The sequence below is a fragment of the Homalodisca vitripennis genome, chromosome 3 (assembly GCF_021130785.1).
Source record: "Homalodisca vitripennis isolate AUS2020 chromosome 3, UT_GWSS_2.1, whole genome shotgun sequence".
NCBI lineage: Eukaryota > Metazoa > Arthropoda > Insecta > Hemiptera > Cicadellidae > Homalodisca > Homalodisca vitripennis.
The window spans coordinates 203,460,145-203,474,940 of NC_060209.1; the positions used below are offsets into that span (position 1 = coordinate 203,460,145).

Below are 14,796 nucleotides of genomic sequence, written 5' to 3' on the forward strand. Positions count from 1 at the left end.
CTATTTAGATAAGCTAACAAATAGTAGATAGGGACAGAGACATCACCTTGTCCTTGACTTCACTTACTTTTGGAAGACAGCCAATAAGAGGCGATCAATATAATTTTCAGAATAAGTTGGTTTTCCTTATAATAATTTATTTTTAGGTTCCCCCCCCCCCCAGTAAGAAACTCTTCCAGAAATATCACCTTCAGCTAATACCTATTTTTAGATTAATTCTTTTTCGTACTTTAGTATTATCTGCAGACCACTAAATTTGGAATTTTTCTTACTTACAAAATAAAACTGTTCTTACTTTGGACTTAAGAGACGACATCATTAGATAGAACAGACTTTATTTGACTGAGAAAATTACATATCATTATAAAAAGAACGAAGAAAAATATCCCTCGAGATAGTACCTAAATTCAAGCTCATGTCACGTGAGCCCTCGTTCAATTTTTATATTTATAATATCTAGGTATGTATTTACCTACTCATATAGTCTAATAACAAATAGTAAATAGGGACAGAGCAGCCTCCTTCTCACAGACATCGGAGGCATAAAACAAGAACCGATCGTTATAATGACATTTAATTTTCAGAGTACGTCAAATAATGTCTGTTAGTTCTAACAGTGTAGTCTTATTAGGTCTCCGTTATGAAAAACTCTTCCAAAATTAGTTACTTCCTGATAATAGCAAGGTACTGAATTACCTACAGGAAGTTTTGGTTCAAAAGAACGAGAGTATTGTTTATTACAGTGACCACCTGAGAATACAACTTCATACGGAGTTGACAAAAGTATCTCCAGCCATCAGCATAGCTACAGCAACACCACCAGTGGTGCCCCGCGCTGATAACTATTATCGACAAAACATCCCTCAGGATTGTAACTACCACTAAAACCATTACTGTGAGCTGGGAAACACAACTTGACTCATCTAGTCATAACTCCAACTCCTACTGTGCAAGAAAAGTGTCTCCACTTGCAATGTTCTACTATTTCGTTTATGTCATTAAACCTTATATTGTTTAGTTCAGGAAGATGATTGAAATAGTTTTGTAATGTGAATCTCGTCCTACCAGTGTTAATCAAAACAAATTTAAAAGTAACACAAACAAATATACTGTACTTATAACTTTCTATAAACATAATAAATTGGCTAAAAAAAATCATAACACCATTCACTGAAGTACGATAAGCGACCACCATAACAACAGAATCATTAATATTCCTGATTATCTAAACTACCAAACAATACAAGACCAAAATGACAAACCTAATTACGTTACAGATACGAGGGCTGTTTTTTTTTTCAACTTCCAATCGTGCCGCTAGATGGCTGGGCGAGCGGTATCGGCCAGCAATGCGCGGCAGTCGACTGCGCACCTCTCCCACTACAACCTCACTCATTTTCGGACGGCTGACGCCATTTCCAATTTATCTAGCGACACATAAACATGGCTACCATGATAGAATCTCCCGCCAAGTGTGAGTTGAGAAGTGTCATTCGTTTCTTGCAAGCTGAAGGGTTATCTGCAGCAGAAATTCACCGTAGAATGGAATGAGTATACGGTGAAAGCTTTATGAGTGACAGTGCAGTGCGTGATTGGTGTAGGAAATTTAAAGATGGACAAGTTGACATTCATGATGAAGGGGGCCAAGGACGAAAGTCGGTCGCAAACGAAGACCTCGTTGACCAAAGTGTAAGAAGCAATCGAAGGTTTACGATTACAGAGCTATCCAATCAATTTCCTGAGATTTCAAGGTCAGCCCTATACTCTATCGTAACTGACAAGTTAGGCTACAAAAAACTTTGTGCGCGATGGGTGCTAAAGATGTTGTCTGATGACCACAAAGCTCGGCGAATGGCGTCAGCAACGTCCTTTCTGAACCGTTATGAAGCTGATGGCGAAGATTTTTTGATCAAAATCGTGACAGGAGATGAGACATGGGTTCTGTACGACACCCCAGAAACGAAACAGCAGTCCCAACAATGGATGCATTCAAACTCTCCAAACAAACCGAAAAAATTCAAAAAAACTTTCAACAACAAAAAGATTATGGCCACCGTGTTTTGGGATCAAAAAGGTGTATTGCTTGTTGAGTTTTTAGAGCCAGGTACCACAATCAATGCGGAAGGATACTGCGGTACGTTACAACGTTTGCGGAGAGCTATCCAGAACAAAAGGAGAGGAATGCTTTCATCGGGAGTAGTGCTCATTCATGACAACGCCTGTCCTCACAGTGCTGCTTTGACAAAGCGTCTTCTTGACGGTTTTAAATGGGATGTTCTTGACCATCCGGCGTATAGTCCTGACTTAGCGCCGAGTGACTATCACCTTTTCCCGGAACTGAAGAAGATGCTAGGAGGACAGAGCTTCCGAACAGACGACGCGCTGCGAGACGCCGTGAAAACCCATCTCAAATCACTGGCGGCAAACTTCTATGAAGAAGGTATTAAGAAGCTTGTACCCAGGTATGAAAAATGCCTCAACTTAAATGGCGATTATGTTGAAAAGTAACTAATAATGTACCTAACTTTTGATAATAAATTTATTTAATTACTCTCCCTAGTTTTATTTTTATACCACATCGGAAGTTGAAAAAAAAACAGCCCTCGTATTTTCATATTATATAATATAGTAAAGCTCTATTTTTATATCTGTTCAAACATTCCCAAAAGCTGCTTGGAGTTTTGGGTATGTTTGAATCCTTTTCTTTCCCTTCTTTCTTCCTTATATTCTTTATTTTTTATGTACTAATACCTCCCCCAACTGACAAAGGGAATATATTCCAATCCTCGAAACATTGTGCTATAACTTTTGTAACCATAACGATGGAAAATATTTCAAATCCTGTTATTCTGTCAGTTTACTGATTTAAATACAACATACGATCACACATCAAACTCACACTCTCCATTGAAAAGAAATAACCAATTGAAAAACAATAAATAAATTTCCTAAAATATTAAACTGCTTACTAAACGTTTTAGATTTGAACATGCAGTATTTGAGTAACGCACACCATAGTTATGTACAACTCTGACCATTAATTTCACTGATATCAAATAGAATATATGCTGCAAAATCGACCAGTAACTAATCTTTCAACATTGCAGAAACATTTTTGGATCTTTTCCGTTATGTGTCATTATGTATTCATTACACAGCATTAAAACACACTAAGACGACTAAACAGGACAACAATACACGCACAGGCAAGAGCAGGAACTGACTGCACCGCTACCGTGGCTCCGTTATCGCGCCGCCTCGTTATCTTGTCCAGACGGGCAAAGTCCAACCGGTTATAACTACTGTCGGCAGTTTGTATTATCTAAAAATACCTATTCTTCCATTACAAAGTGAATTCCACTCAGTTTTGCCTCATAGACAATAAATAGAAATTGCTGACACATAACGGAAAAGATCCACATTTTTAGTCACTAGTCGTCTAACAGATGGAGGGCTTAAACCATTTCATGAAATTTTCTAAGTTAGCTGTCATTTTGAATTCAACAAAGTCACTTATTAAAATGTAAAATATTATAATTATTAGCCTAACTGAATGTGTTTACAGTTGATAGACTACAAGATGATACAAGTTAATTCATTTTTTAATTAATCAGTATCACTTGGTTGCTTGCAGTATAATAAGCGTCTAACACTCAAGTGATCCGACAATATCAAATCATCGATATTCATGAGTAAAGAATACCCTCTACAACTACTTAAACCAAATTACGTTATATTTTAATTACGTTGCATATCAAATTAATAAATAACAATCTAGGATATGTGTATTTATAAAATATAACAAACAAAACACTATAACATTTACTTACTTCTTGTTACTTTGAAGGATAAAAGTGTCCAACACAAATAAAACGTGTGTATAACCACTGTGTATAACGCATTTTAAGGCTATCTTTAACTTATAATCTTTACTATACATACGTAAGTATAGAGCCTTATAACAAGTAGTAGATAAGGACTTCGTAGTACTCCACCCTACACGAAAAACATCCCTCGAGATAGTATCCAAATTCAAGCTCAGGTCAAATGAGCGCTTAAGGTTATCTTTAACTTTTTATATTTAATGTAGGTACATATGAATAGAGCCTAATAACAAATAGTAGATAAGGACTTTGTAGTACTCAATAACTGTGTTATTTAGTTAAATTTGAACTAACCAATTTATAAAATTATTAGTTTATCAGTCTATGTTACATTGCAGTCAGTTAAATATTCGTAAATTAACATGCTACAAGGTAAGAAGTGACAGGAACGTAACAATTCAACACATTATTTTGAAATAGTTATTGACAAACAACAAAACGCTACCTCGGTAACAGGTTACAGGAATGTATTAACTCAATATATGCCCCTCTAGAATTTGATATTTTACTGATAGGTGCTACCTCGAGGGATGTTTTTCATTCATTGACATCAGCACGGTGCTGCCCCGCGCTGATGGCCGGAGGCACTCGCATTTTGAGTGGTGGAGTGTGATCAAGAATACATTTTGTGTGTTTTTTTCAATAAAGAGTTTAGTTTTTGTTTGGTAATGTTTGTTTTGTTGAATTTTTGTGTTTGGAGAAATGTAGGGGGTAAAACACGGAAGTACAACAAAGCGACGCACCAGCTGAACAGGCGGCGAGACTCTGCAATCACGTTACCTACTAGACCGCTCGACTTTGACCTCTGTCTGAGGATGGGAAGGGGTTTGCGATAAGACAATTCCTGTTTTATATTGACGAAATATTGTTCTACGCTAATCTAGTAATCAGTAGAAGCAAAATGTCAAATAACGATTCATGTCTGGGCGTGGTCGGTATAATCCCAAAGTGCCAGACTATCATATTTAATTTTCATTCTTGTCATTTCTTTGCTGTTGTTCACGTACTGGTTAGTTTTGTTCATGTTTTTTGTTGCAAGTATATAATATTGTTTGAAGTTATTATTTAGTCCAGTAGTATAAACATGTTTTGAAAAGTATTTCTCTTTCACAGGAATGATAAAGTGAAACAAATAATTGGCGTTTTGTTTCAAAATAAACAGGTTTCATAATGTACTACATAGGCCTAGGTTTGGAGTGTAAAGTTAGTATTTTAGGAAGTTTTATTTCTCTTATAATAAAAGTTAGTTGGATTTTACCAAATTTATATGTATTTGGAATGGATGGGAACAATTTAGATCAAACTAGTGATATAAGAGTCTTAGAAAGTGAACCAGTAACCATGACAGCGGTGGTGAATCTGATTAAGCCTAATGTAAGATCTCAGTGCGCCAATCGCAACTGGGTTTATTATTGTACAATCTTGTAAATACATTCTTATAACAATTTGTTCACAATACAGAATGTGTTTAGTGGATAGATAAAATTTTATTTGGTACTTTCTGAGTAAAATTCGATTATGAACACAAAAACTATACCTTCATTAAGTATTTAAAATTATAAACACACATTTATATTTCAGTTTTCCAAAACTCAAAGCTTTCGTCGGGGATAAGTGTAACAAAAGCTTTGTTAACAGCCGCCGAGCACCACATGTATTCGGGAAGATAGGAATCGAAATGATGGCGAGCCGTGCCCTGACATGCTGTGTGTGTACATCTGTATCTGGGTCCACAAAATTGTACGTACGGTTCATTTTTAAATGTTCATAGCCTGCTTTTTCTAGATCCTATTTTTTATAACGTTTCAAACAATCGGATATAATTGTTGAGCCCAGTTCGATGTATAGTTGTATCTGCTAAAACAATGTTTTAGCATTTCAATTGGGGACTGTAACCAAAAAGTCTCCAGTTATCCAGCATCAAACATCTTTGGGGTAGAACCTGGCCATTATTGTTTTTACGTTTAGTATACAAACCTTCCTCTATTTCAACGATTTTACCATCCCCACCAATCTTACCTTGATTTTTCCGTTCAACAGACAAAATGCAAATTTCTCTAATACAGTGGAACCTGGCTAATTCGAACTTCTATAATTCGAAAACTTCTTTAATTCGAATATTTATATTGGTCCCTAGCATTTTCTATATAAGTAATGCAAAAATATCGTGGTTAATTCGAAGTTTATTTTGGATAATTCGAACTTTTTATTCGAACCCGATGCCGATTTTAAAGTGGAAAGATTCGCGAAAAGACGCTGCACTCTTTCTAATCGCAAGGCACTTGCTTTAAGGCCATTGGACACAGATCTAGCCACCCTCCCGACTGGCCGGCCGGCTCGGCCCTAGGCTTCTGCTCCTATAGTTTTGTAGACGTGACTCATCGCGACTGGCACAAGCTGCGCTGCCTGCAAGACCACTCCACCCCCACCCACTCCACTCCTCACCAGAAAAACGAAAAGTTATCTTGTTATTGACAACTGTACTGCGCACAACACAATTCCAGTAATGGAAAATGTTAAAGTAATTTTTTTCCCTGCCAATATGACTTCGGTTGTCCAGCCTATGGACCAGGGGATCATAAAAAATCTAAAACAGTTTTACAGACATTTATTGGTTGAGTACATACTGACTGAAGATTGTGACGCCCTAAAAATCAAGTTAGACATTCTTCAAGCCTCTCGCATGTGCAAGAAAGCTTGAGACAAAGTAATGCCCGAAACGATCAAACATTGCTTTAAAAAAGTTGGTTTTGTAAAAAAGGAGGACGACGCCGAAAAACCAACGACATTATAGCGGAAGCGGTACCTTCAGTTGAGGGCTGGGAGGACGTCATTACTGACCCTGCCATTTCGATTGAAGATTTTGTCAACGTGGATGAAGATGTTGCAGTATGTGGTGAGATAACAGACGAGGAGATCATCGCTGAAGTGCTCAACAATAAACAAGATGGCGACATGGCATCGGGTGACGAAGACGGCAAGTCATCAGTTAGGGCGGAAAAACGTTCCGAGTGCGGCCGATGCAGCACATCACATCATGGAACTTAGACTTTTTTTTTAAGTAAAATTGACGTAAGTGAGACTATTTTCAATTCATTGAATAAGGCAGAATCTTTTGTCACTTCTGAAAGACTTAACTTTAGAAAACAAGTGAAGATTTCCGACTTCTTTCGAAAAAATTAAATAATATTGTACTGCATAATGTTCCTTATCACCATTCAACTTGTTTTCTTTTATTCATAAACATATACTGTAATTGTGTATTTTTTAGATAGTTCATGATTTAATTTTGCACTGTTTTACCATACTTTGCTTAATAGAAATGCACAGAAAAACATACATTTACAACCATTCATAATATTTTCAATAAAGGTTTTCAGCAAAGATGTGAAGTGTCATTATTTTAAGCCTTTAATTCTTAACTTTTTTAATTCGAATTTTTTTTATTGGTTCCTTGAGATTTGAATTATCCAAGTTCTACTGTATAATTTTTCCAATTAACAGTAGTTTGGTGACACTTCCAACTGTTTTTCGCACGAAGATGGCTGTTAATTGTTCGCACCAACAATATAGAAATCGGACCATTGTCACAAATGGCAGTCTACTGAGAGAAAGCCATGTATCCACATGAAGTCCGATTTTTTTTTAACACAGTCTAGTGTTACATTGCCAAAATGGATTATTAACAGTAAAATACAATTTCATTGACCAATGACACATTGTTTAAGCGATGGCAAACATCCTTTACTCTGTAAAAACGATACAGCTTCTTCCTCACTCTTTGGTAAATCCCAAATCAAAGTAACATTACTCATTGTACTACCTACAAATCACTAGAACAAGTGTACAGTACGAAAACAAACATAACAATGAGCTACAGAGTTAGGTTAAGTATAAACTGTTTTGACTGTCGGAGCAGAAATTCCTATAACGTGATAAATGGGTACAAACATGTTCCACAGTATTTACTGTGTTAACTGCCCACTCAAAGTTGCTGAATCCTATTTATTTTTGGTAGCCTCCGTTTAATCAGAAAGTACCTTATATTTTTCCAAATGAGAAGAAAACTTGAACATCGCTTCTTAATTTGATATAAAGTTTAAAGTTTTACATGTCAGAAAATTTACGCTTTCTGGATTCATGAATATGATGAGTTTATGCTACATAATTTTGTACTTGTTATGGCAAACATTGATGTGATATGCTGTAATATAGGCTAGTATGTTACCAGGGTAAAGTCCATTTTTCATAAAGTGCTCTGTTTAAAGTTTTATCAATATAAAAATAAAATTGTACTGAATAAGTCTATCAAACTTTATATTTTTTGAAACTAGAGAAATTTATTAATAATTCATATAGTTGGGAATTTTGATTTAGTACAAATATAACACTTCCATAGGTATTGTCCAACCCCCCTAAAACAAAAAAAAAATCAAATTTAAAAAACCAAAAAGAATTCTACTTGTAAAAGTATACATAGTAAAAAATACAGATTTTAGTGAAAAAAATGGTAAATATGACAATGGATAATCAAATTAGTATTTCTTGTATTTTTCATAAAATAACTTTCATGAAATAACCAAAACCTGGATAAGTGGCCTGTAAATAGAGTTGAAAGTTCTTGGGTTAATTCCATACAGCATCAAAATTAATAGGCTTATATCACATTTGGCTTAACAGAGGACTGAAGACATACAAGCCGGGGAATTTAAGTTTAAGTCTCTTGCTTTTCATAGAAACTCATTTTGTTCACAAATACTAAGTAGCCCATATTTTAATATCAGGACATATTCTACTAGATAAAATACAACTGAAGACATGAGAAAACTAGCAAGACCTTTATAAATCCATGTAGACATAGCCTATCCAAGTTTACTTTGAAGTGAACAATGAAAACTATTGAGTAGCCTATCTTGTAACTTGAAATTATCAGTTTAAATTCAAAATTTCCATTTATTTTTCAACATAGTTATAGTCATATGAACTAAAACTAAACTGATTAATAAAGTCTATGTTCTAGAAAATAAAATAAGTAGACTATCAATCTAAATTTTAAAATCTATCAACTCATTGGTCAAATATTTAGTTTGGTTTAGACTTATTATTGATTAAGTTGACAAAATTATTTAAAACTTAGTAGGCCTACAGATTAAAAATTAATATAAGTTTAGGTTTAGTTATTATTTGTTGTTTGATACTACTAAAATGAATATAAAGCTCAAATTATCAATTTGTTCACTCAATTCTTACTCATGAACTTCATTTCAGGTTTGATAAATGGGGTTATGTTTCAAACTAAAATGATGGAGGAGTCCTAAGGCCTTACGAGTATTGAATTTGTGCTAGTCTTGTACAATGTTTCAATAAGGCAAAATAGTAACTTACCAATATTCGTTTGAAAAGAGAATTTTCTTTAGGGGGTAACGGATTGCTAGAAGGCATTTTAGCAATTTTCAGTAACCACAATAACACCGGAGTATGCCAAAATAATTTTCTTGACAAAACCTCGTGGCTGATACCCAAAATGGAGTCACATCACGTGACCAGCCGACTGCTGCGCCTGATATCAAGTTTGGTGTTCTGCAAATCATTTACTTTATTTTTGGCGCAACTAAATATTATTTTTTGTATTAATTTAAATTAGACTGTAATTTTAAGTACGGTAATTTTATGTACATAAAAACTCTTAGTTTTACTCTAATACATTTCTTGTAGCATTTATCAACCTAAAATCAGAAAAAATGGAGTTAAAAAACAAACAATATTATACATAATGTATGGTATCAATAAACTGGAACAAAAAAAAAATGTTCGTATGTTTTACTATATCTAATTATTCTGTTACAAATTTGTTCAGGTTAGCCGTAATACTTTATACGTATATTGATTTTATTTCCTAACATATTATATGTGACCTATAAAACATTCTTTCAATATCGGGACTGTACAACAGGACCATGCACCAAATCACCATCTCAATCAACATCAAAAAGCAAGCTATATAAAACAATAATACGGCAGACGCCGTATTCTGCAATAGCACTGTCTTGTTATAAAGTCACTTGCTAGGCAAAAATTAATTCTAATAGTTCGTCCTAGTCATATCATAGTGAAATTTTTGCTAAAGTTAAATTGGAAGAGTTAGCACTGCTTGATTGAAATTAGTTTGTATGGTCGTTTCGTTGATGGATGTAGCACCTCAAGTTATGGTAGCTCGAATCTCAGCTTTAACACTTTAAATATAAATATCAATGATTCAGAAAAAATGGGACTTTATCTTGCGATGCCTTGTGAGAATTATCTCACTTTTATGTACTACATTCTTTGTATTATATTGTATATTCAATCTTATGAGTGCATAACCATAACAATGTCTGGTGATACAATTATTCAATCCAATACCAATATATCTTCATGCGTTGCTCAGCTGTTGCTTTACTGTTTTGTAATTTTCTTCATTGTTATTATTACACAAAAGTAATGTTTGTTGCAACCTAAGTCTCCTGTCTGATATAGATTTATTTACAAACCCATCACAACGGTATTACTTACTGCTCTCAGTCGCTGCAAGTAATTGATGTGCGAGTTTCTCAGGCTACTTGGTCACGGACATCCTCGAGAAACCTTATATGCAACCGGTATATAGCGCCTCCTCCCTTCATCTTCTAACTTCTAACTTCTGAAAAAGGGGAACCATTGCTCTCGCAGTATTGAGTTCTTCGTTATGAAGTCAGTCGCCCAAAGAAAACATATTCATAATACTCTTTATCATTCGAATGCAAACAAGTGTTCTTAATCCTCTTGTATAGATATCGCTCTGGTACCTATTTATTATTTGTACTCTTATATTTTTGTTTCAATATTTGAAGTTCCTGCAAACAATGATTGAATTCCTTTGCAGTGAATTAATAACTATATGTGTATGACTAGTAGTTATTTGTAATAATACACATAATATAAAGCAGTCTTTTATATATTATTTGTATTCCCTTGTTATATGTAGAACAATATTATTTTCGTCGCATGTTTAACCATTTTTATTTGAACACAATTAAATTAGCGTCCAACCTAACCTTAATCAACATGGAGTACTTATAAGCGATTACTTAAATCAAGAAAGTATTTCCTTTGAAGCCAATACTCATGCTCACATTGTCAAGTAAATTCAAAGCAAGACTATTTTTACGTTATTCAAGTTTAGTTATGTAGCGTAAGATCACGTCCTATACATATAAAATTCTAGTGTATCTGCGAATCAACGCATTTGTAACTAACCATGGAGATTGCAGTACTGTTCTCAGCACTTTAGACTGAAAACATTGAAATATTTTCAGATTGGACACAGATGCAGTGCCCTACAGTTGAATCTTATACATGTCCAGATAGATTTCAAAACAACTTTGTACATTAACATTTTATTTTTAGGAGATAAATGTGATTTTCATCCAAAGAGACGATATATTTTCGGAAACTTTGTATTTCATTACAATTGCTTGTTCCAAATGTGGGTTCGTCATGTTAATAACCCATCGAAGTGGATTCCCAAATATTTTACATAATTCTTTTGAGTTAGTCGAATGCTGTTAAAAACACATAATTTTCAATGTCAACAGTAAATATAACGTGTACTTAATGTGACTTCTATTGGTTTTCTCTAATTTTATTTGAGGCAATTCTAAAAAATAATTTGATCTAGTTGGATATCTATGTACTTCCTGCCGTACTTTAAACAACTCAAGACTCTCTTTAACACTAATTCAACAGCAATATATATATATATATATATATATATATATATATATATATATATATATATATATATATATATATAAATTATAAAGGGTCATTACTTCTAGCTCTTTAAAAATTTCTACACACGACGCCCTAGGTTCAACATTTTTTATTATCCTAAGGGCTTTTTTTGTCATACAAAAACTTTTTCGGAATTACAAGAGTTACCCCATAGGGTTATGCCATAATGCAAATGAGATTGAAAAAATGCATAGACGGCCATAATTAGCATATTTCTTGATACACAGTTTTTTAAACCTTCTCAAAAGATAGGTTACCCTTGCCAGTGTTTTACACAGTTCTTCAATGTGATAATCCCAGATTAACCTACTATCTAGATACATTCCCAAAAGCTTTACAGGCTTAATGTCTTTATATATTGTGTGATTCAAAGAGAAAATGATTTTTTCAGTTTTGCTGTTGTTTACCATAAGTTTATTAGCCTCAAACCAATCTAATGCCCTTTTAACTGCCTGGTTTTCTAACTTAACAAGTTCATCAAGACTTTGATCAAAATTTAAGAGAGTGGTATCGTCAGCGTACAATATTGTTGTACACGATGTATTAAAAGCTAAGTCATTGATGGCAATAACGAAGAGTAAAGGTCCTAACACTGAACCTTGCGGGACACCCACTTTTATTTCTCTAAAATTAGATTTGTCTTGCCCTTGTACAACCATCTGCTCTCTATAACTGAGGAATGATTTGAAAAGATTTAGTTCATTATTCTTAATACCATAACAAAACAATTTTTCACTATTAATTCATGAGAAATACAGTCAAAGGCCTTTGATAAATCTATCAGTGTTGCAGACGCCAGAAACTTACTTTCAAAATTTAAAAGAATTTTTTGACACTACTCTTTCTACAGCTTTTACAGTACTACGTCCAGAGATGAATCCAAATTGTTGATCGCAGAACAAATTATTTTGTACAAAGAAAAGATTTAGTTGCATTTTTATACACCCTTCTAAAATTTTACTAAATATTGGTATCAAGGAAATTGGGCGATAACTTGATGGATTAAGTTTATCTCATTTTTTATAAATGGGTGTAACTTTACTTATCTTAAAAGCTTTTGGATATTTACCTTGTTCCAGAATCATATTAAAAATAAAGGTGAGAGGTCTTAAAATTATGTCTATGATGTCCTTTACCACTTTGTTAGATATCCCGTAATAGTCCTCACTCCTTGATGAGCTCAAGTTTGATACCAATTTTAAAATGTCACTATCTACAATTTTTTTCCAACTAAAGATCTCTATTGCCCTATTAGAATTCAAGACGTAATTATTTGTAAGTTCTATTGCATTGTTTTCCAATACACCAGTGTTTAAACCACTACCTATGTCTAGATTACTTACTAAATTAACAAAATAGTCATTAAATGTATCACATTGAATGCCTGCTGCCTGATCATACTTATTGTTATTGCCAGAGTTAGTTTCTGCTTTTATTACATTCCAGGCTGCTTTACATTTATTTGTGGCATTTTGTATATAGTTTTCATTTGACTTTATTTTTTCTTGCTTAATTTTGGACCTGTACTCTTCTAAAGCTCCTAAATATTCCTTCTTATGGTAATTTTCATGAAGTGTACCCTTGCTACTTTTGAACCTATCATAAAGGCCAACCACAAACTCTCTAAATTTTCTTAACTCTGATGTAAACCATTTATGGTGTGGGATTTTCAAAGCGTTAGTTTTAATCTGCTTCACTTTACAAAACTCATTGAGAGAGTTTGTCACATTAGTAATAAAGTAATCACAGGCTTGATCAACCTCTGAAAAATTGCCAATATGTGACCAGTCTACAGCTTTTAAATTTTCCCTAAGATTTAAAGTGGCATTACATGAAAGGTTTAACATATTTTATTTCCTTATTACCATTAATTTTGGGTTAAAACAACCAAACTTTGCCAAAATCCCTGCGTGATCCGATAAGTGAGGTTCTACAAGTATACAGTCAACATGTTCTCTAGATACATTTGTGGCAATATTGTCTATACATGCTTTACCTCTAGTTGCTTCTTGATTCAGACAGTACAGGTTACGAGATCTTAAAACATTAAAAAATGAATTTGTTTCATATGATTCCTTTACAATATTTATGTTAAAATCTGCTGTTAAAACAATTTTTGAATTTTTATATTTTTTGTACAGAAAAGTTAAAAGTGTGTCCAAAGAATTAAGAAAAATGTCTATATTAGAATCTGGTGGTCTGTAAGCTGTAACTATGGCAAGGTTTTCCCTAGACAGAATCACTGCTGTCGCTTCAAAGGTTCTTTCGATACAAAAACTATCCACATCAATAGTCTTGAAATCAACATCCTGCTTGACAAATATAACACTTCCTCCTCCTAGTGACATTTTCCTACAACTAATATTTCCTATCTTAAAACCATATGGAACATACATGGAGGCTTCCTCAGTATAAAGCCAGTGCTCACTTAGTGTTACAATATGACAATTCAAACTACTTAAAAATAAATCCAACAAATCTAACTTATTTCTAATGGATCGAATGTTTAAATGAAAAATATTTAAGGATTTACTGTCGCTGTAGTCCGACCTGGATGCTTGCCCAGCTGCAAGGGTTGGCAGTTTTCGAACGCAGTACTTCTTGAAGAGGAAAGATCTTCTTCTACTTGCTGTCTTGACTGCTGAGTTGCTGGAACTGTCTCTGCCTCACTTGTTGTGATTTACATAGCATCCTTTGTAATTTGCTGGATACTCATCACCACATAGTACGAATTTTAGCGGAAGAATTTGTAGATTTGTTACAACTACAGGTATCGTGATCAGAATCACATTCTACACCTACACAACGCTTTGGTTGCCTGTAAAGACTGGTATATACATACCACTGGCATATTTTACATCGATGAAAAATATAGATAGAGGATGCATAAATCTTTGCAATTCTTATATTCGATATTTCGTAAAGGATATAATGTATTATTTTTAACTAATATAAAAAAACCTTAATTGCCTTACTCTCTCAAGAAAGGTTGCTATTACGTAGTACGTGATATCGAACAATGACATAAAGGTATTGCTAGCAATGGCTACAAAGAGAAATCTCCAATCAGGTGAGTTTGGATCAGTCGGTGGTTGCATAA

At 33.9% G+C, this 14,796-nt stretch overlaps 1 protein-coding gene across 1 annotated transcript in view; it reads right to left on the minus strand.

Moving 5' to 3' along the window:
- Positions 1–9,428, minus strand: part of LOC124358042 (N-alpha-acetyltransferase 15, NatA auxiliary subunit) — a 44,641-nt gene extending 35,213 nt beyond the window's left edge. Inside the window, exon 1 of the mRNA XM_046810318.1 lies at positions 9,270–9,428. Coding sequence (XP_046666274.1) covers positions 9,270–9,326 — 57 coding nt within the window. The 5' untranslated portion in view covers positions 9,327–9,428. The remainder of the gene's footprint in view (positions 1–9,269) is intronic.
- Positions 9,429–14,796: the final 5,368 nt, after the last annotated feature.